Here is a 20905-nt window from a genome sequence, read left to right as displayed (position 1 = left end):
AAGTTTTACTCATGGCACAAGCTATTTGCAAATTACACTCAGAATGCTAGTTGTACTGAATGAAGCTCTTTAGCTGAAGAGATAGATTCTGTCATCAAAGATATAAAATGTAAGAATATCACAGGTCAGGAGACAACTCTTTTTGAAGATTTTATTTATTTATTTGATAGAGAGAGATCACAAGTAGGCAGAGAGGCAGGTGGGGGGGTAAGCAGGTTCCCCATTGAGCAGAGAGCCCAATGCGGAGCTTGATCCCAGGACCCTGAGATCATGACCTGAGCTGAAGGCAGAGGGTCAACCCACTGAGCCACCCAGGCGCCCCAGGATACAACTTTTAAAACACAAGGGTGAGTCAACTAGAAAATAGCAACACATCACCTATGAAAATAATTGTGTCTGTGAAAAACAGGGAGCATAATGTTCAAGCGGCTGAGGAAGGATGCACTTTTGAAAAATAGTTACTTTGAGAAGCACTGATGAAGTTTAGACAAAAGTTGCTTTGCTAATTGAATTTTAAAAGTAAAATTCTGGAAACGAAAGGCAAAAATAGTTCATTAGCTGACCTTTATAAAACAGAAGTGAGATAAGAAAGAAGAGATTCTTATTAAGCAAACATGAGGAATAATTTTAAAATTAGCAAAAAAGGAGCATTTAAAGTATAAAAGATAAAATAAGTCTAAAAGATACACTTCAGGAATTCTTCAAAAAGACCAAGGAAACAGGCAAATGGATGTGAGGGAAAACACGATATATGAGAAGACTGGATATCAGAAATCTCAAGCAGATAACTGATACTTTTAAAAAAAGAAAGGATGCATGAAAGAATGTAAAGAGAGAAAAAGGAAAAAAAGTTTTGAAATGATGGAATTCCTGTTAAAGGTAGTGGTTAATTCTACCTAAACCTATCTGGAATATTCAAAACATTTGATCTCTACTCCTTTGTAGTGGTTATCTATTGCTGCATAACAAATTTCCCCAAACCATAGCAGCTTAAAAGAATATGCATTTAGTTTCTCATAGTTTCTCTGTTTTTGTAGAATCTGGGCAAATCTTAGCTGAGTCCTCTGCTTCAGTTTCTCTCATGAGGTAGCAATCGAAGCCCAACTGGGTTGGAAGCTGCTCCACAGGTCATTCAGTGGTTGTTGGCAGAAATAGTCCTTTGAGTATTGTCAGGTTGAGAGGCTCAGTTCTCTGCGGCCGTCACCCAGAGGCCACCCTCGATTCCTTACCATATCAGTGTCATTATTACTCACGTAAGTCATATAGCCCCACCCTTTCCACAATTTCTGATTACAGCTAAAACATGCTTTCTTTTTCAGTCAGACTTCACACAACTTTGTCATTTCATGCAAAGTTAAAATTTTCGAATGTCACAAAAAACAGTAACTTGGTGAGGTGTTAGGAGTATGTACAGAAACCATATGGCATACCACTCATAGAGTACCTGAATAAGACCATAAGTTAATCTATTATTCTAAAGCAGAGAAAGTAAAAATAACTAATTTTAAGAGCAGGCTTGGTGGCATATCTGAGGTAGTTAAATATCATATTGTGGAATTCCTACAAAGTGGGTAAGTGGCAGATCTAATTTGGAAACAGGACTGTGAAATCAAAGTCTTTGCTTTAAATTGTCTAAATTGTTCTACAGTTCAGCTCAGTAGGAACCTCTGTAGGGTTTGGGCTCAAAGTCTTAGGATAAGAGAATCATTTCCCCATCATTGTCCTCCAGTTGTCTGTCTTTATAAGGAGCTGTGTGGCCTCCACATCAGACACTCAGGGCCATCATTTCAAAATTTACAGAAACGTTCTTCTTCATAGCCTATGTTTTATTTCTAGCTCGGGTCATGTGGCTAGTTGAAGATTCACAGGTTAAAGATTTCCATTTTACCAATATTAAAAATGAGACAGGGACAGGAATTAAAACAAAAACCATGAAACAAAGGAAGAAGACAACACAGGAAAGATCTATAGGTTTGTCATAAGAAAAATCGTGGCCTCATGGAAAACAGGGATTTATTTCTGGGTTAGTGCAAGGTCATCCAAAACCTAACCTCATCGATAAAGCTAGAGTTTTTAATGTGGTCTTGAGTAAACTCCCACGTGGAAAGAAAGGCTGCTATAACAGGAGAGATTTGGCAGATGGACCCTGGGTGTGCTGGGGATTGAGCTTATACAGAAACTCACACTGCAAGGGGAAATGAACTCCTTGTGGATAAAGTTTCCCCAAGGAGGGGCGCCTGGGTGGCTCAGTGGGTTAAAGCCTCTGCCTTTGGTTCAGGTCATGATCTCAGGGTCCTGGGATCAAGCCCCCGATCGGGCTGTCTGCTCAGCATGGAGCCTGCTTCCCTTCCTCTCTCTGCCTCCCTCTCTGCCTACTTGTGATCTCTGTCTGTCAAATAAATAAATAAAATTTAAAAAAAAAAAAGGTTTCCCCAAGGAAAGGAAGGGGTGTGGGCCAGGTCCATGGTGTAAACGGGTAAAGCTGGCCAAGTATAAAAAACAAACGGAAATCATGGTGCTGATGAAGTGGCCCTAATTGCACACAAGGAAATCACGTGCCCTAATCATGGAAGCAGCAACTTTATTAGTTGAGATGATTTCTGTAGCAAATAAGAAAATCCAACTCAAAATGGATTGAACTATAAGGAAATTTTATTGACCAAATAATAGGAAATCCCAGCAAAGTTTAGGGTAACTCCAACAGTTATCAATCTATCAACTCCATGACATCATTAAGAGATCAGGTTTTATTCTTTTTATCTCTTTGATCTATTTTATTCAGTATATCAGCCTTGACCTCATAATCACAACATGGTTGCAACACTATCGGAGAGGCTATTCAGATCCCAACATCCAGAAGAAGGGGCAGGATATCTTTTGTGAAAATTTCTCAACATATCTCTTCTCTTGTCTCATTGGCAAAAAAAAAAAAAAGGAAAAAGAAAAAGAAAGAAGGGAAGGAAGGAAGGAAGGAAGAAAGAAAGAAGAAAGGTGGGGTTGGGGGGAAGTAAGGAAAATAAGATTATTATGATTGACTTAAAATGATAGAGATTTATCCTGGAGATGGAATCAGGATCGCCTTTTCTAAAATATCTACAACTGAATAAAACTGGTGTTCTGAAAACAAGGAGGAGGAAGGTTACTCGGAAGGCAACCAACAATGTTTATTCCAACATCAGTCAACTAAGCTAGTGGTTGCTATGGGCGATGTGATTCCAGGGCTGCCAGATCATTTGATTACTTTCACAAAGCTGGAAATCTGGATGTTTATGCAAGATCTCCCAATTTTTAAATATTGGCAATCAACAAACATTTAAATTCAAAACATTTAAAAATACTTTATGACCAAAATCATCCCAGCCAAATAAAATCAATCTGTAGTCCAGATATGTCCTGCAAGCTACCAGTTGTCAACCTCTGGTTTATGCTATTAGTTTATGTAATTAGAACTTTCTCTACTTAGAAAGTGAAGTTCACTTTAAGCTTGCCAGTAACTGAATTATACAAATTTCTGTGCAAAATTTTAATTAATGAAGTTTCATTCGCTTGTAGCAAACTTCAAATGACTCAGCTAATAAAGATTGCAAAAGATAATGTAGGAAAAAGATGTTATATAAATCAGAGATTGTTTATATAATTTTGTTCTTACAGTTCTAATTTGACAGGTTTATGGTTAAAAGAGTCAAGATGCTGCTAGTCATCTAATGATGAACATAAAATCTTCTTCCATCCCTCCCAGTTTCCTGTGATTTCCAGGGGACTTTTTCATTAGCTTGCTTTAATTAGAAGGTAAATTATTTCTTACTAAATGAGAAAACCAAGATGTTCAAAATACCTGAGGAAATACTAGTCAACATCACAATAAGAAAAGGAGGGGGGTTTAAGAAAGTCACTTAATTAGAGAATTTAGATGTACAGCTGTTTGTTTAGAGTCCTCTCCTCCCCATGAGTATGGAAGGTAGAAATTGTGAATTCATGCAAAGATTCTCAAGACTATGTCTCTCTTGAAAATTTTTGTTGAGTCGCCTCAAAGCACAACATGTATCAAGAAATGTTAACATCCTTGAATAATCAAGAGCTAATAACGAGGAGAAAGTATCTTTGTCTTCCACCCGGATTATCCAGTCTTCCAGGTTGATCCTTACCCCACCCATCCTTGCTTAGCTGCTGCTTCAGACTTTTGGGTTGGAACCCTGAAAAAGACAAAATTCTTAAGCCATCTACTTAATTCTAAAAAGTTAGATATTCTATTATCTTGGAACTACTAGGAAATTAAAATAAATTCTTTGTAGTCACACTTCCTATTTTATAGATCATTGGATATACCACAGTGAAGGAGTGCAAACATGGAAAGGCAGAGACAGAATGGGAGAAAAATCGCACTAGGATCCAAATATCCATCTGACTAATGGACCTAATATGGAGAAGGTGAGGGATCAAGAGAAGAGTGGTGACACACTGGGCGATTATCCTATGGGATATGTCCTCTATCCAGCTAAAACCTTTCCATCTTCTTCCTCTTGGTTTTGACCCCACTAAGAAGGTAGACATGTCTTGGCTCCCATCCTATGATCATTCAGATACTCTTCTTAGTGAACATCTTCTAGGAAGACACAATTAGAACTCTCTTTGACAGTAGGAGTGTGACAAGATTACATTTTCCTGAGGATCTCTTACCTTAGGTGTTGACATTATTTTATCTTTAAAAACAGTAGAGGGAAGTACCTTCGTGGCATTATGCTATATGAGAGACAAAAATAATAATAGGTCATTAGAAATGTTATTCTTTCCCAATCCTAGGCACATTTATTTCCTTACTTAAGTTATCTCTTACCTCCCCATCACTCTAGTTCCAATTTCAACCACTTAGCCAGTGGATCTTTCTCTTACTTTAACTACTATGAGTCCATTCAATTTCCCCTTTACCACATTCTTTTCATTAGTTATCACTTGCTTTGGCACAAAAAAATATGTGAAAGATTAAGCGCTCTATACATATATGACTTGTTTTCACACTAAAAATGTAAAAATTCCTGAAAAAATGACTTTAATTTTAGTTCTTTCTCATTTATCGACAACAGAGTACCAAGTAGGAACATGTTCAGTAATTACTTGAGTGAATGAATTTTACCTTTGGCTTCTTAAGTGCCTAACTTTTATTCCAGGTTTGCCTACATATGGTCTGTTTTTCGTAGCCCAACTTCTATACAAAACTGTAGCTAATATAGGCCTTATAAAATAAAGGCTCCTTTCTAGATACTTACTTTGGAGAATATGAAATTTTATTGTTATATTCTCCAAAATAAGTATCTAGAAAGGAGACTGTTTACCTCCTAGAGCAAAACTATTTATCATTTTTTGATGATGAGATAATGATAGAACTATTTTTATTTTTTTTTAAGATTTTATTTATTTGACAGACAGAGATCACAAGCAGGCAGAGAGGCAGGCAGAGAGAGAGGAGGAAGCAGGTGAGCAGAGCCCGATGTGGGGCTCGATCCCAGGACCCTGAGATCATGACCCGAGCCGAAGGCAGAGGCTTTAACCCACTGAGCCACCCAGGCGCCCCACAGTAGAACTATTTTTAATAATAAAAATTAATATCCATACTAATTTATAGATAGAAAGTAGGCCTTGCTTTCTCAGATATACTTGTGTGCTACAGTAGCTCAGGTTGGCCTAGAGAGTGTGTATCCTGAGAAAGAATCTGTAGATTTAGAGACACTATCCCCAGGGGGCCCAAAAGACATTTAAAAAATCATCAGTGACTTCCTGGTACTTACAAGGAAAGAAGTTGACACAGATGTAGGAATCGGTGGTGGTGGAAAATCTGGCTTTGTAATTAGCTAATGAAAAGGTAAAATAAAATTAATTCAAAGATGGGGCCTTGAAAATAGATGTCCTTAATGGAAAGACTTAAATCATTTTCAGAAAGGGAGAATTCATGCTCCTACCCATGAAAATAGTTTAAATCTGTAAGTTCAAGTGTTTTCACTTAGGTGTGTATATATATATATATATATATATATATTTTTTTTTTTTTTTTCAGAAATTCAAGAAGTAAGGCCACTCAGAAATAAGCCAGTGCCAACAGATGGATGATGAAGATGCCACTCTATGGAGCAGAGTGGTTCTCTTCTTATAATAAGTTACCAGCACATTGGGGAGGGTATGTGCTATGGTGAGAGCTGTGAAGTGTGTAAACCTGGTGATTCACAGACGTGTACCTCTGGGGCTAATAATACATTATATGTTTATAAAAAAATTTTAAAAATTACAAAAAATAAAATAAAATAGAAAAAAAAAGTTACCATCATTGAGGACCCAGTAATTCAGATTAAGGGGTTAAACATAAGAATATAACCTTCTCACATTTTGCATTTCAAAAAGTTTTGTGGGAAAATCTATATTTTATATTAATATTTACAAAATTTTTAACATTGTTCTGAGGAAATAATTGGGCATCGTGGGTCATGTCTCTTAATAGTATTTCCTTGAGATTAGATCGGAAGTGATACTTTTTTTTTGTTTTTTTTACTCTGACCTTCTAATTGGAAGGAATACTTAAGAGAAAGTGCTAACTCACAAAAGAAGCTGGAGGCTCATTGCCCTCTACTGGCAGATCAGGTGCATGGAGCTTCATCTGACTCATCTAATAAGCAAACAAACAAACAAACAAACAAAAATTTTAAATGAAATGATAAGTTTCCCAAGTTAAACTTCCAAATAGGCAGTCCTTTCAAGACATGGGAGATCAGAACTGAGATCACACCAAGAGATGGGATGGGAAATCATAGTGGTCCAGCTGTTGCATTCTGCTATATCCAGAGCTGTCAGAGACAGGTACATTTCCATCAAAAATACCATTGCCATTGCCAATGACATTACCAATAACCAACCTCTGCTAAAATTTCTAAACTTCCAGGACATAGCCAGGGCCTTGAGGGTTATACATATTACATGTTTTGTCATACAAATAAACACATTATTATCTTTATTGGGACATTTGCAAAAGGAAAAAGAAATCCACTTCGAGTCAGAAAGAGAGAGAGAATAGAGAAGAGACAGGAGAGAGGGAGGGGGACAGAGAGAGGAAAAGAGATGGCGGAGGAGCTGGGGAGGGAGAGAGAGAAAGAAAGAGAAAGAGAGAAAGACATCTGGAGTCTGTTCTCATTTTCTCTGCATTTGTGAACCTCAGCAAAGCAGCCTCTGAATTTTAGGAAGACTCTTTTGCACTTAAAAAAAAGGCAAAGGAGAATTTTCCAAATGTGCAGTTAGAGAGCCCCAAATTCTTGCTACATACTAACTAGTGGGCTGGATTTGTAAAACACTGCTGAGTAGGAATGACATACAGGTAGGTGGTCAGGACAAGAAGATGAAAGAATCACAAACTGGTGCACGAGGCAAGCACACGACAAACTATGGTTCACCTCTTGGGGCTGAACATCGTTCACCGTCTGTGGGTTCCTCTTCTGTCTGCGAGGCCTGTTGCGAGTAGCAGACAGTGGCCTGTGTGTGAAAGCATATCATGTACATGGACTTAACAGTTTCTTCACCATGGAGAGGACACTCAAAAGAAGTTTGCCAATTTTCTTTGCCCGTTGAGTCATCTTCGAACATTGACTGGGCTTTCTTCTGCTCTCTAGGACATTCTTAAGGCCTCCTTGTCCTAGAATTCATAATCACCACCACTAAAATTTTCTTCTAGATTCTCTACAGAACCTTGATTCCTAATAATGATGGTGTTCAATCAGTGTTTATCTAAACTATTATGCCATTTAATTAATGATTTATTTTATTCATTCAATATTTAGGAAACTTATTATATACAAATAAGGCAGTCTTTATAAAAGGTTAGAAAGATACCGTAGTGTCTAGACCATGTTTGAAAGACTAACCAATGTAGGTGCAAATCAAGATTCCATCAGCTTAGGTGTAAGACTTGGAACATATTTGTTAACCTCTCTGAGCCTTCGTTTTCACTTAAGAAAAAGTGTGAAGTGCTTGATTTAAAAAACTGTTCTAAGGATTAATGTACAATACCTTTTCATCTATAAAATGGAAATAATAGTTACTACCTCACAATATTCTTGTGAAGATTAGAGATAATGAATGTAAAAAGACTCAGCATAGCCCTTGTCATAAAGATAGTGACCAATAAATGCTACATAGTGTATTCTTATAACGGGTATAAAACCTTTATTGAGAGTTATTATAATTTTTATTACTTATAAATACAGTGATTAACATAAAAACAATACATGTATTGCTGTGAAGGATTTCCAAGTAAAACTGATACCCAGCCTCTGGTTCAAGAAAAATATATCTGTACTTATTTTTGAGTATTTGGAGTAAACCACTTAAATTTGAGAATTTGGGCCCTATCCTTGAATTTAAATAAATTAGAGGTCAAAAAGTTTCCAAAGCAAGATAGAAGGTTACCTCTGGACTTCCTTCTGCTTTCTTCTGGTACTTTGGTGCCAGATTACTATAGCAACCACCACCGATATGACAGCCACAGGAAACAGCACCCCAACCACAATGGAGAAATCTGCAACAAAGAGAACCCAGACCTGATAAGGGTATGAGAAATTCACAAATATGCATCACTCTGGTCCTTATTTCTTCATTTATCACAAACTCCATCAACCCTTTCCTCCACAGAACAGAGATTCCTTGGAAAATCTGTCATAGTTGGTAAAATGAAACTGCATTTTGATCATGAATGTTGTAGTATTATGTAGATAGGGGAAGCAAGGGGGAAATCCATATAAAACATTGGATATAAAGTAGGTAAAACAGCATGCTGCTGAGAATCCTTAGAAGGGATGATGTTTGTAACAACTGGAAAGTGTTGGGGCTGGGAGATTAGAGAGAATAGGAAGTGGGGGGGGGGTGGAAGGAAAGGATTGAAACATTTTTAAAATTCGGCACTGGCTTCAAACAAAGAAAAAGACACTGAAGACTTGAGATCACATCCTTGTCAGCAGCAAATGAGGAGTGGAGATCTGAAGAAGAGAACTGATCGAGGCACAGGTGAATGTCTTACTAATGTTTGCTCCATCTTGGAATTATTGCGGACAGAAAAGAAATTACATCACCCTGTGTACTGAAGTGCAGATTGAACAAATTTCCTGGATCTATATGGCATTTTCTCTCCTAACTGCTAATTGAAGTAATGACTGTAACTTCCATCTTTTGCTATGTCAAATATTAATTTCTCTTATAATAATCTGAAACTTTAGAGACAAGGAGGTATAAGTTGGAAGAGCAATGAGAACTACCGCTTTCTTAGTAGAGATTAGCAAGGCAATAATAAGATTAATTTTGGTATATTTATAAGAGATGCAGTTATAGTGTAATAGAAAGTATATAGGTTTGAGGGCAGATTACAGAGTCATATGAAATCCTACCAAAAAAAAGAAAAGATTAATTTTGGTATAAATGCAAGAAAAGCTCCCAAGTGGGAACATGCATACATGCAGATAGAGGCAGATATGTCAGAAGTAGAATTCTAAGATAATGGCAAATATCTAAACTTTCCAACCCTCCATGACAATTCCTCTCTAAAAGCCAAAGGAAATAAAATTCTGAGGTATTTCGGTTGAATATAGCATAGATAGATTCAGAGTGGGAAAAAAAAATGTACCGGCACTAACCTTAGAATTGTAACTATTTTCAGAAGAGCAACATAGTAGAGGAAATAAAAAGGAAATTGACTGGATTTCACAAACTCCCCTACTTTGAAAGTACAAGGTCTGCAGAGAAAGGTGGAGTATAAGACAGATGGGAAATATTACGATAGGAAGAAGGTACGCAGTTGGACATGGAAATAATTGAAGAGAAAGTAATGCTCTTCTGTTTCTGGTCTGGGAAATTCAGATCAACTCTCCCACTAAAAGGAACTAAGACATTTTTGCCCCCCCTCCACCCTCCCCCCAAAAAAGACAAGGAGAAACTAATTTGGAAAGATTAGTGAGAGGACAGGAATGCAGAAAGACAGAAAGGAAAATGATCCTGGATGCAAGTTCAGAAATGCAGGAAGGAATGAAAAATAAATAAACCAAGTATGAACCCTAATGTAAACTGTGGCTTTTGGGTGATAAACATGTATCAATGCAGGTTCATTTGTGACAATGCACTACCCTGGTAGGAGATGTTGATAGTGAGGGAGGCTCTGCGGGCTGGGGAGGAGAGGACAGAATACATGTGGAGATTCTCTGTACTTTCTGCTCAGTTTTGCTATGAACCCAAAACTGCTCTAAAAACAAATATCTATTTAAATAAATAAATAAATAAATAAATAAAATGAACATTTTTATGATGACCACTTAATGTAAAATAAATGTATAATTTCCAAATTAATAAAAAGAAAAATGGAATGATTAAAATCCTCAGTATGTCCATAAGAAAGCAAGGAAGAAGAGAAAGGGGAACATAGAATAGACTCCTGGGGTTCCTGGGTGGCTCAATAGGTTAAGCGCCTTCAGTTCAGGTCATGATCTTAGGGTCTTGAGATTGAGCCCTGCATTGGGCTCCTTGCTCAGCAGGGAGCCTACTTCTCCCTTTCCCTCTGCCTCTCTTCCTGCTTAAGCTTTTTGTCAAATAAATAAACAAAACCTTAAAAAAAAAACCCAAAATTAGGCAGAATAAATAAAAACAATAGGATATGATTGTAGATTACACCCAAGAGTATCTGTAATTACCTTTAATTTAAATGGAGTAAACACCCTGGTTAAAAAAAAAAAAGAAAAAGATTGTACGACTAAAATTTTAAAAATATATATATGTCCTATATATATATATATACATATATATATATCTCCTTGCTTTTTAAAAATAAGAAACATATACAAAACATTAGACTTCAGAAAGAATGAAAATAGAAGTATGGGAAAATGTTTTAATGATGCAAAGGAGTCCAACAGAAATTTGGTACAGTTATTTTCGTCTCCAGGAACTAAAGACTAAAAAGCGAGAAGACTGGAGCTATACAAAAGCACTGCATTGTGATTAGAGTACTGAGTCACTACAAAGACATAACAATTCTAAACTTTTATGTAATAATAGCATGGTCATAAAGTATATAAGCACTGGTAGAACCAGAAGTAATACCCAAATTCATAGTTATAGTGAGGGATTTTAATACTCCTGGCTTAGTAACTGACAGTACAAACAAACAAAATATCAGTAGGGTTTAATAGACATACACATAGTGAACAAACTTGGCATAACAAATATACAAAACACTTCACATAACAACTGTAGAATACATATTTTTGTGTATGCAGACAATATTTACAAATACAGGTATATAACCATAACCATAAACCAAGTTTCAACAAATTTCAACATATTCTTAACACAGTAGTTTCTCTGATCTTTATGTAATTACATTAAGTATTAATTTAATAATGACTGGAAAATATGCATATGCCTGTATGTTAAAAAAAAATACATCTAGGTATGCCTGGGTGGCTCAGCCAGTTAATCGTCTGCCTTCAGCTCAGGTCATGATCCTAGGGTCCTGGGATTAAGCCCCATGAAAGGCTCCCTGCTCAGCGGGGAATCTGTTTCTCTCTCTGCTCCTCGCCCCTGCTTGCTGCTCTCTCTCTCAAATAAATAAATCTTTAAAAAAATATATACATCTAGGGGTGCCTGTGTGGCTCAGTGGGTTAAGCATCTGCCTTCAGCTCATGTCGTGATCTCAGGGTCCTGGGATGGAGCCCCGCATTGGGCTCTCTGCTCAGCAGGAAACCTGCTTCCTCCTCTCTCTCTGCCTGCCTCTGCCTACTTGTGATCTCTTTCTCTGTCAAATAAATAAATAAAATCTTTAAAATATATATGTGTGTGTGTGTGTATGTATATGTGTGTATATATATATATATATATATATATATATACACACACACATATAAACATTTAAAAGGCCAAAGAAGGAAGCAAATGGAAAATAGAATATATTTTGAATCAAATGATAATAAAACTATCATTTACCAAATGGGTTACAACCAAGAGTTCTTAGAGGAAAATGTATAAATTTATAATCTTAAAAAATGTAATTATAATCTTAAAAAAGTATTTAAAAAGAGGGCTGAAAATTAATAAGCCAAATAGCCCTTTCAAAAATTGTTTTAAGATAAAATAAACTTAAGAAAAGGGAATTGAATAGCATAAATTAAAGTATAAGTGAAATAGCAAACAAATGTAAAAAAAGAAAGCCAAGCAAATCATCAAAAAATACAAATTTAAAAATTCTGTTTGGATGATATACAAAGAGAAAAAACAATTCTACAGATCCTATTGATAAAAACATAAGTGAATATTATGAGCAATTTTAGAACAAAAAATTAAATTTAGATGAAGCAAAAAAATGTCTAAGAAACCGTAACATACCAAAACTTAACATAAGAAGAAATTAAAAATCTGAAGGGTCTTATAACTACTGAAGAAATGGAATCTTCCATTTTTATACAAACTCTTCCAGAGAATATAAACAAGTGAACACACTCCAATTTATTTTATATGATTAACATAACCCTAATACTCAAATTGAGCAAGAAATTACAGGCCAATATCACTTATGGGCATACAATAAGAGCAAACATCATCCATCAGTATATGGAAGAGATAACTGTTTCTACATTGAGTTCATCCAAAGATTGCAAAGTCAAATAAATACTCAAATATCCATCAATTTATTTTGCAATATTAACAAAGTAAAGAGTTAAAAACCTTAACCAATAAAAAGAAAAGGTATTTGATTTAATTCTTAACGAACTAGGTTTAGAAGTGAACTTCCTTAATCTTATGAAGAATATCTAAATATGTACAGAATACCTTCACATAACAGGGCAAAACACAAAATCTTTGAGACTGAGAAAGAAACAAAGAAGCTAGTTATTACCATTTCTATTCTGCACTGTGGGGGGAGGGTACTATTTAGTGAAGGAAAACAAGTACACGAAATTAAAATCGTGAAAATTAGAAAGAAATCAAACAATTATTTTCTGAAACAATATGACTGAATATGTAGGAAATCTAAAGGATTGATAGATAAATTACAAGAATTTTTTTTTAAAGATTTTATTTATTTGTTTGCCAGAGAGAGAGATGGTGAGAGCAGGAACATAAGCAGAGGTAGTGGGAGAGGGAAAGCAGGCTTCCTGCCGAGCAGGGAGCCCGATGTGGGGTTCAATCCCAGGGGATCATGACCTGAGCCGAAGGCAGAAGCTTAATGACTAAGTAACCCAGGCACCCCAGTTACTAGAATTATTAAGAGAGGCTAGCATATGTGCTAGACATAAAAATAAATATACCAAAATTTGTTGAATTTCTATATTCTAGTAATAGTTGAAAAATAATTTTTCAAAAGACATCACTTAAAATATACAATGAAATTTAAATTCCTATAAACAAATTTAACAAAATTAATGCAAAATTTCTATGGTGAAAACCATTAAGCATTAGTTGCCAAAATTTAGAAAGACTAAATAAATGGATAAATATTTCATGTCAATGATTAGGAAATCAATATTAATCTTATTTTATTTATTTTTTTTAAACTTTTATCTATTTGTCAGAGATAGAGAGCACAAGCAGGGGGAACAGCAGGCAGGGGGAGAAGCAATCTCTCTGCTGAGCAGGGAGCCTGATGTGGGGCTCAATCTCAGGACCCTGAGATCATGACCTGAGCCGAAGGCAGAGGCTTAACCAACTGAGCCACCAAGGCATCTTTTTTTTTTTTTTAAAGATTTTATCTTAAAAAGATAAAACATATCTATAAAAGATAAAAAGATTTTTTATCTATAAAAGATAAAAAGAGAGAGAGGGAAATCAATATTTTTTTAAAGATTTATTTATTTGACAAAGAGAGCAGACAGAGGGAGGAGCAGAGGGGGAGAGAGAGAGAGAGAATCTCAAGCAGACTCTGTGAATAGTGCAGAGCCCAACACAGGACTCCATCTCATGACCCTGAGATCATGACCTGAGCTGAAATCAAGTTAGATGCTTCACTACCTAAGCCACCCAGATGCCCCAGGAATTCAACTTTTTTTTAATATACGCTCATTCTCACAAGTAAATCATAGATGTGATTTATGTTAAAATGTCAGTTCCCACAAGAATTATGTGTTTAAGTTGAGAATCTGATTATAAGATAAACATAAAAGTACAAAAAGCTAATAACCAAGTCATTCTTAAAGAAGAACAAAATTAAAGGACAGCCTATATCAAAATTGTTTTAAAGACACAGTTAAAACAAGTGTCATACTGGCACAAAGGACAGTCAAATAGGACCACCAGAAAAGAACAGATATCCCAAAAAGACACATGTGCAAACATTTGCTGTATTAGGTAAGTGGCCCTGGAGAGCATTTGGGAAGGATGATCTATTGTATGAATGATGATGTGACAACTGGGCATCTATCTGGGATGAAAATGAAATTAAACATTTGCATCATACACAAAAGACTTTCAAATAGATTATAGACTTAAATTTGAAAATATAATACAATAATGCTTTTAGAAGACAATATACAGATGTATATTCATAACTTCAGGGCAGGGAATATTTCCTTAGGAAAGGACACACACACACAAAAAAACCATCAAGAAAATTGTTAAAAAATTGACTATATGGAATTTAGAATCTTCCATTAATCACATGGCACCACAAAGAGAGTGAGAAAACACGGGAAGGAAGTTCTTTCAACATATATAACTGAAAATAGCTTATATCAAAAATATATTAAAACATATATAAGTTAATGAAGGGGTGAGGGGGGTAACTCAATAGAAATACAAACAAAAGGGATTGAACAAATGCTTCAGAGAAAAGAAAATCCAAGTGGCCCCCAAATAAGGAAAGATTCCTTTATTATAATTATTATTAGCAATATTAGTTATAAAAAGTAAATAAAGGGACACCTGGGTGGCTCAGTGGGTTAAGTGTCTGCCTTCAGCTCAGGTCATGATCCAGGGTCCTGGGATTAAGTCCCACATCAGGCTCCCTGCTCAGCGGGGATCCTGCTTCTCTGTCTGCTGCTGCTCCCACCCCCTCTTGTGCTCTTCCACTCTCTCTCTCTCTCTCTCTCTCTAGTTCTCTCTCTGGTAAACAAATAAATAAAATCGTTTAAAAAAAGAACACAAATTAAACCCCCAATGTGCTATCACTACTAACCTACCAGAAGGAATAAAATTTGCTGTCTCCAAGTGTCAAATGGCTGAAAGGTTGTATAACCATAGGAACTGGTATTCACGGGGCACCTGGGTGGCTCAGTGGGTTAAGCCTCTGCCTTCGGCTCAGGTCATGATCCCAGGGTCCTGGGATGGAGCCCACATCAGGCTCTCTGCTCAGTGGGGAGCCTGCTTCCCTCTCTCTCTCTCTGCCTGCCTCTCTGCCTACTTGTGATCTCTCTCTCTGTCAAATAAATAAATAAAATCTTAAAAAAAAAAAAAGGAACTGGTATTCACTGCTGCTAGGAGTGTGAATTTGTATAGCCACTCTGGAAACAGTTTAGTATGATCTAGTTAAATTAGACTTGAATGACAATATTTATAGAAAATTTTTCTCAAAATTGCCCTGAAAAATCTATAAAAGCAGTTAAAAAAAGGAAAATGTCATATATATAATACAAAAATTGTAATACAATATTATACCAAAACATGACAAATTATGCATAATAGCAAAAATAAACTAATTCTAGCTATATATAGGAATATGGATAATCTTGAAAACATAATATGGGAGAAAGAAGACTATGAGTACCAGTAATTTATATATCATATATGTAACATATATAAAGCATAATATGGGGGAAAGAAGACTATGAGTACCAATTTTATATATTATATATGTAATATATATATTATACACATACACACATGTACATACACACACATATAGTTTAAAAAACAGAGCATACTGCTTAAGAATGTTTATTTGGAAAGGAAGACCATGAAGAAAAGTAACAAAATGTTTATAATAAAAGAGACATTAATGATTAACCCTTAGAGAGAGAGAGGACATTAGGACAGGAGTGGAGCCAAGGGATAAGATGCCTGGACTGCTAGCTATGCTCTGTGTTTTGGCCCAGACTGTAGTGTATGAATGCTTATATGCTCATTTTATAACTATATATATATATAGCATATGCATATATACTACACACACATATATGTATATATGTTATATTATAAATGTAAACAATAATACTTGTAATATACCTATTTATACGTTTTTCTGTATAAATTTTACAAAAAAGATGGTTTTAATCAAAGAAGCTTGCAAGCCCATGGTTATGTATGGCATACTGAAGAGCAGGGACCTTAACCTTATACGTGCCACAGATCATTTTGGAAATCTGAGAAAGCCTATAAACCCTTTCTCTGAATGTTTTTAAATTCATTAATAAATGAGTAGCTTCTTTTTAAAGAAAGCCAATTATGTTAGTTGTCAAATATTATAAAGTTATTTATGATATAGTTACATATATGCTTCTTTTTTAAACCCTAAATTATAAGACCCAACAGTGGATTAATAGCCACCAAAATCTCAAACTAGAAACATATATATAGGATATTTAAGGATTTATGTATCAACTGCAATGTGATATAAAAATGTGTAATTTCTATTGGTGACACAGACATGAGAACTAATTCCACTGTGGTTTGTTTCCTTACATCTCTGTTAATTGTAGAAAATTCTAAATTTTAGTTAGAGTTTAATGAAAATAGAAATGTAATTTTTCTCATCCAGGTTTTCATTAGAAGCCTGGATTTCATGAAAACTATGCATTGCCATCTGTCCTTTTGGTGATGGGACACCTTCCTGTATTAGAGGATTTTCCCCAGTCTGGTGGAGGCTTTCCTGGACGGTTGGGTCAGAAGAAGTGCCAGAAATGGAATCACACTACCCACAGTGTTCCAAAACCAAAAGAAATCCTGATGGATGAAGTTGAATTTGACACAGTATTTTAATGAGTAGAATAAATGATTAAGAGGGAAAAAGTCCCCTATCTGTATCTTGAACAACTCCAATCACCTCCTTGATTCCCTTGATATATAAATCTGATGTCACATAATGCATATTTCCATCACCAGTCCTTTGATTTAAAGTTTTCAATAAACACTTTAACAATTTGTGATGGAATTGATTTTTCTTTATTGGATGATAAGTAATTAAGGGAGAAAAAGCAAAAAAATATAAAAAGATTAGGTTTAAAGTACTGTGTGGATGTAGAATAGATATAGGATATATGCTTTCGAAAAAGGTTATAAGGAACACGGAAAAGAAATTTTAAAAAATAAAATGCTATAAAGAATCAAAGTAAATTTAGGGTGGCATCTGCTTAGTACTCTCAATAAGATGAAAATAAATCTATCTAAAGAAGATGCAAAATAAAAGAAGACAACAGAGTGGTATGGAAGATGTTTAAAGAAACACAAAAATGCCATTGAACATTTTAGAATGTCATTATAACTAATAAATAGGAGTGTTGACATTGCAAACAATTCACTCTATGATACACAAAATAGGTTTGAAAGACTTTCCCCAAAATAACAGGGGATAGACAATGACAAAAAAGGATAACAAGAAGGCGACACAGTTAAGATGTTTGATACAGATAATTTATATTTCTGAATTAGAAACCAGGGAAGTGTTGAGTTTGAGACAGTACAGACAAAAGATTGATATCCAGGATCTATAAAGAACTTCTCAAACTCAACACACACAAAACAGATAATCATGTCAAAAATGGGCAGAAGACATGAACAGACACTTCTCCAATGAAGACATACAAATGGCTATCAGACACATGAAAAAATGTTCATCATCACTAGCCATCAGGGAGATTCAAATTAAAACCACATTGAGATACCACCTTACACCAGTTAGAATGGCCAAAATTAGCAAGACAGGAAACAACATGTGTTGGAGAGGATGTGGAGAAAGGGGAACCCTCTTACACTGTTGGTGGGAATGCAAGCCACTTTGGAGAACGGTGTGGAGATTCCTTAAGAAATTAAAAATAGAGCTTCCCTATGACCCTGCAATTGCACTACTGGGTATTTACCCCAAAGATACAGATGTAGTGAAAAGAAGGGCCATCTGTACTCCAATGTTTATAGCAGCAAGGGCCACGGTCACCAAACCATGGAAAGAACCAAGATGGCCTTCAACGGATGAATGGATAAGGAAGATGTGGTCCATATACACTATGGAGTATTATGCCTCCATCAGAAAGGACGAATACCCAACTTTTGTAGCAACATGGACAGGACTGGAAGAGATTATGCTGAGTGAAATAAGTCAAGCAGAGAGAGTCAATTATCATATGATTTCACTTATTTGTGGAGCATAAAAAATAACATGGAGGACATAGGGAGATGGAGTGGAGAAGGGAGTTGAGGGAAATTGGAAGGGGAGCTGAACCATGAGAGACTATGGACTCTGAAAAACAACCTGAGGGTTTTGAAGGGCGGGGGGGTGGGAGGTTGGGGGAGCCAGGTGGCGGGTATTAAGGAGGGCACATATTGCATGGAGCACTGGGTGTGGTGCATAAACAATGAATTCTGTTACGCTGAAAAGAAATTTTAAAAAAAATTTTAAAAACCTGAAAAAAAAAAAAGGAAAGAAACCAGGGAAGTGGAACAGAACCAGTTTTCAAATCTGTAATAACAGAAACATTCCTTGTACTGAAGACAGAATCAAACCCTCAATTTGAAAGTGAGGATCCCTTCACTGGGTAGCAACCAAAATAATTAAAAGAAAACAACACCCAGGGATGGCAAGATGATATTTTCATTAAGTAGCAATTCTAAAAACATTTAAGGGAAAGCAAACTAATGCTTTTTAAAGGGTTATTTCACAACAACAACAAGCAAAATCAGGGTAGCCTCAGTTTTTGAACATTAAATATCAGGATCTACTTCTCGAGAGAGTCATGAAATTAAAACTCTGATTCAAAAAAATCTAGTCCAATCCAACCTATTCATGTTTTCTATTTAGCAAAGGAAATAAGTTCTTGTAAATGCAACATAGAAAGTTTCATGCAAGAAGAAAGAAGAAATGACTAATGGAAGTGATTTACCAAATCAAGAGATAAATAAAATAGAATTTACAAAGAGGTAAGCCATAGTTTAAAAGGATTTTTAGTGAGTGTTGAAACCATTAAAGAACTTTTGTAGCAACATGGACGGGACTGGAAGAAATTATGCTGAGTGAAATAAGTCAAGCAGAGAGAGTCAAGTATCATATGGTTTCACTTATTTGTGGAGCATAACAAATAATATGGAGGACAAGGGTAGTTGGAGAGGAGAAGGGAGTTGAGGGAAATTGGAAGGGGAGGTGAACCATGAGAGACTATGGACACTGAAAAACAATCTGAGGGTTTTGAAGAGGCGAGGGGGGGGAACCAGGTGGTGGGTATTAAAGAGGGCACGGATTGCATGGAGCACTGGGTGTGGTGAAAAAACAATGAATACTGTTATGCTGAAAAGAAATAAAAATTAAAAAAAAAAGAATTTTCTAATTAAAGATTGATATTTATGTGTCTATTCCCCTACCATATCCAAATATCAGAGGACACATCTTAAATAGAATACGTGCATATGTGTGCCTGTCTGTATACATGTATTAACATATTTAATGTTTAAATATATATATAATAAAATCATAGAGCACTAGAAAAAAATCATAAAGAATTTTCAGAAATTTCAGAAAGAAAGTAAAGGGACATAGGCAGACAGAAACATTAAATTATAATCCAATGTCAGAAGTAAATGCTATTCTTTCTTGGGAAGTCTAGCAAAGAACCAAGAATTTTTTATTATTATTAGCATATAATGTAATATTCGTTTCAGGGGTACATGTCTGTAATTCATCAGTCTTACATAATATACAATGTTCACCACAACACATACCCTCCCACAGGTCCATCACATTTTTTAAAAATAACCAGGTGGTGTATGGAAGTGTTGAATCACCATATTATATACCTGAAATCAATACTATGCTGTATATTATTTAACTGGAATTAAAATAAAATCTTAAAAACAAAAACCAAACAAACAAAAAGCCCAGGGGAGCCTGAGTTGCTCAGTCAGTTAAGTGTCCGACTCTTGATTTTGGCTCCTGTCATGATCTCAGGATTGTAAAATTGAGCCCCGCCTCAAGCCTGCATTCAGCATAGAGTCTGATTGAAATTCTCTATACTTCCCTCTGCCCCTCCCCCATCTAAAAAATATAAATAAAAATAAATACATTTTTAAAAAATAGTCCAAACATCAGAAGCAAATGCTATTCTTTCTTGGGAAGCCAACAGAGAATCTGAACTGGAGACAGATAGTTTGTTCAGGTGCGTTCCCATCTACATCCCCATCCACATCCCTTGTGTACATAGAACAAGAGGGAGGACAAAGACCCAAGAACTGCTCTCTAGGAGCAATGGGGAACGCAAGGGCCTGAGGAGCAGAATGGAGGCTAACTGCAGATACCCACAGGAGATGAAACAGAAGGGAGGATCAAGGAAAGAGTGCGGAGAGAAAGCAGTTCTCTCAGGATATAAAGGCAATGAGGAGCTCTTGCCGGGTCAAAGTACTCCTCACCATAGTGACTGGGGATGAGGATCCCTACCCTGGCTGCTTTCTGCCGTGAGGGCCTGGAGGGAGGTCTCTCTACTGATAGAGCTCGCAGCCAGATCTCCCATCTGGAGAAGTATTGGTTGGCATAACAAGCACACAAACATGCAAAGAAAACCCACGAAAACCGATTGAAGTCAACCTGTCACACCTTCAACTAAGGTCCCACATCCTGAGGAGAAACAGCACAATAAGAGACAGGGTGAAAAATAAATCAAACTCAAAAGAAATAGAGATGATTCAAAGAACAGAACTGAACCTA

At 35.9% G+C, this 20905-nt stretch overlaps 1 protein-coding gene across 1 annotated transcript in view; it reads right to left on the bottom strand.

Moving 5' to 3' along the window:
• Positions 1 to 20905, bottom strand: part of ADAM28 (ADAM metallopeptidase domain 28) — a gene marked incomplete at its 3' end in the record, with an annotated part of 111816 nt that overhangs the window by 33522 nt on the left and 57389 nt on the right. The window contains exons 19-23 of the mRNA XM_080796296.1: positions 8443 to 8551; positions 7431 to 7509; positions 6587 to 6652; positions 5784 to 5846; positions 4678 to 4740 (exon numbers count right to left, since the gene is read on the bottom strand). Coding sequence (XP_080652422.1) covers positions 4678 to 4740; positions 5784 to 5846; positions 6587 to 6652; positions 7431 to 7509; positions 8443 to 8551 — 380 coding nt within the window. The remainder of the gene's footprint in view (positions 1 to 4677; positions 4741 to 5783; positions 5847 to 6586; positions 6653 to 7430; positions 7510 to 8442; positions 8552 to 20905) is intronic.

Source organism: Martes martes (assembly GCF_963455335.1).
Source record: "Martes martes genome assembly, chromosome: 2".
Lineage (NCBI taxonomy): Eukaryota > Metazoa > Chordata > Mammalia > Carnivora > Mustelidae > Martes > Martes martes.
Note: the sequence above shows the minus strand (reverse complement) of the source record. Positions and strands in the feature narration are given on the sequence as shown.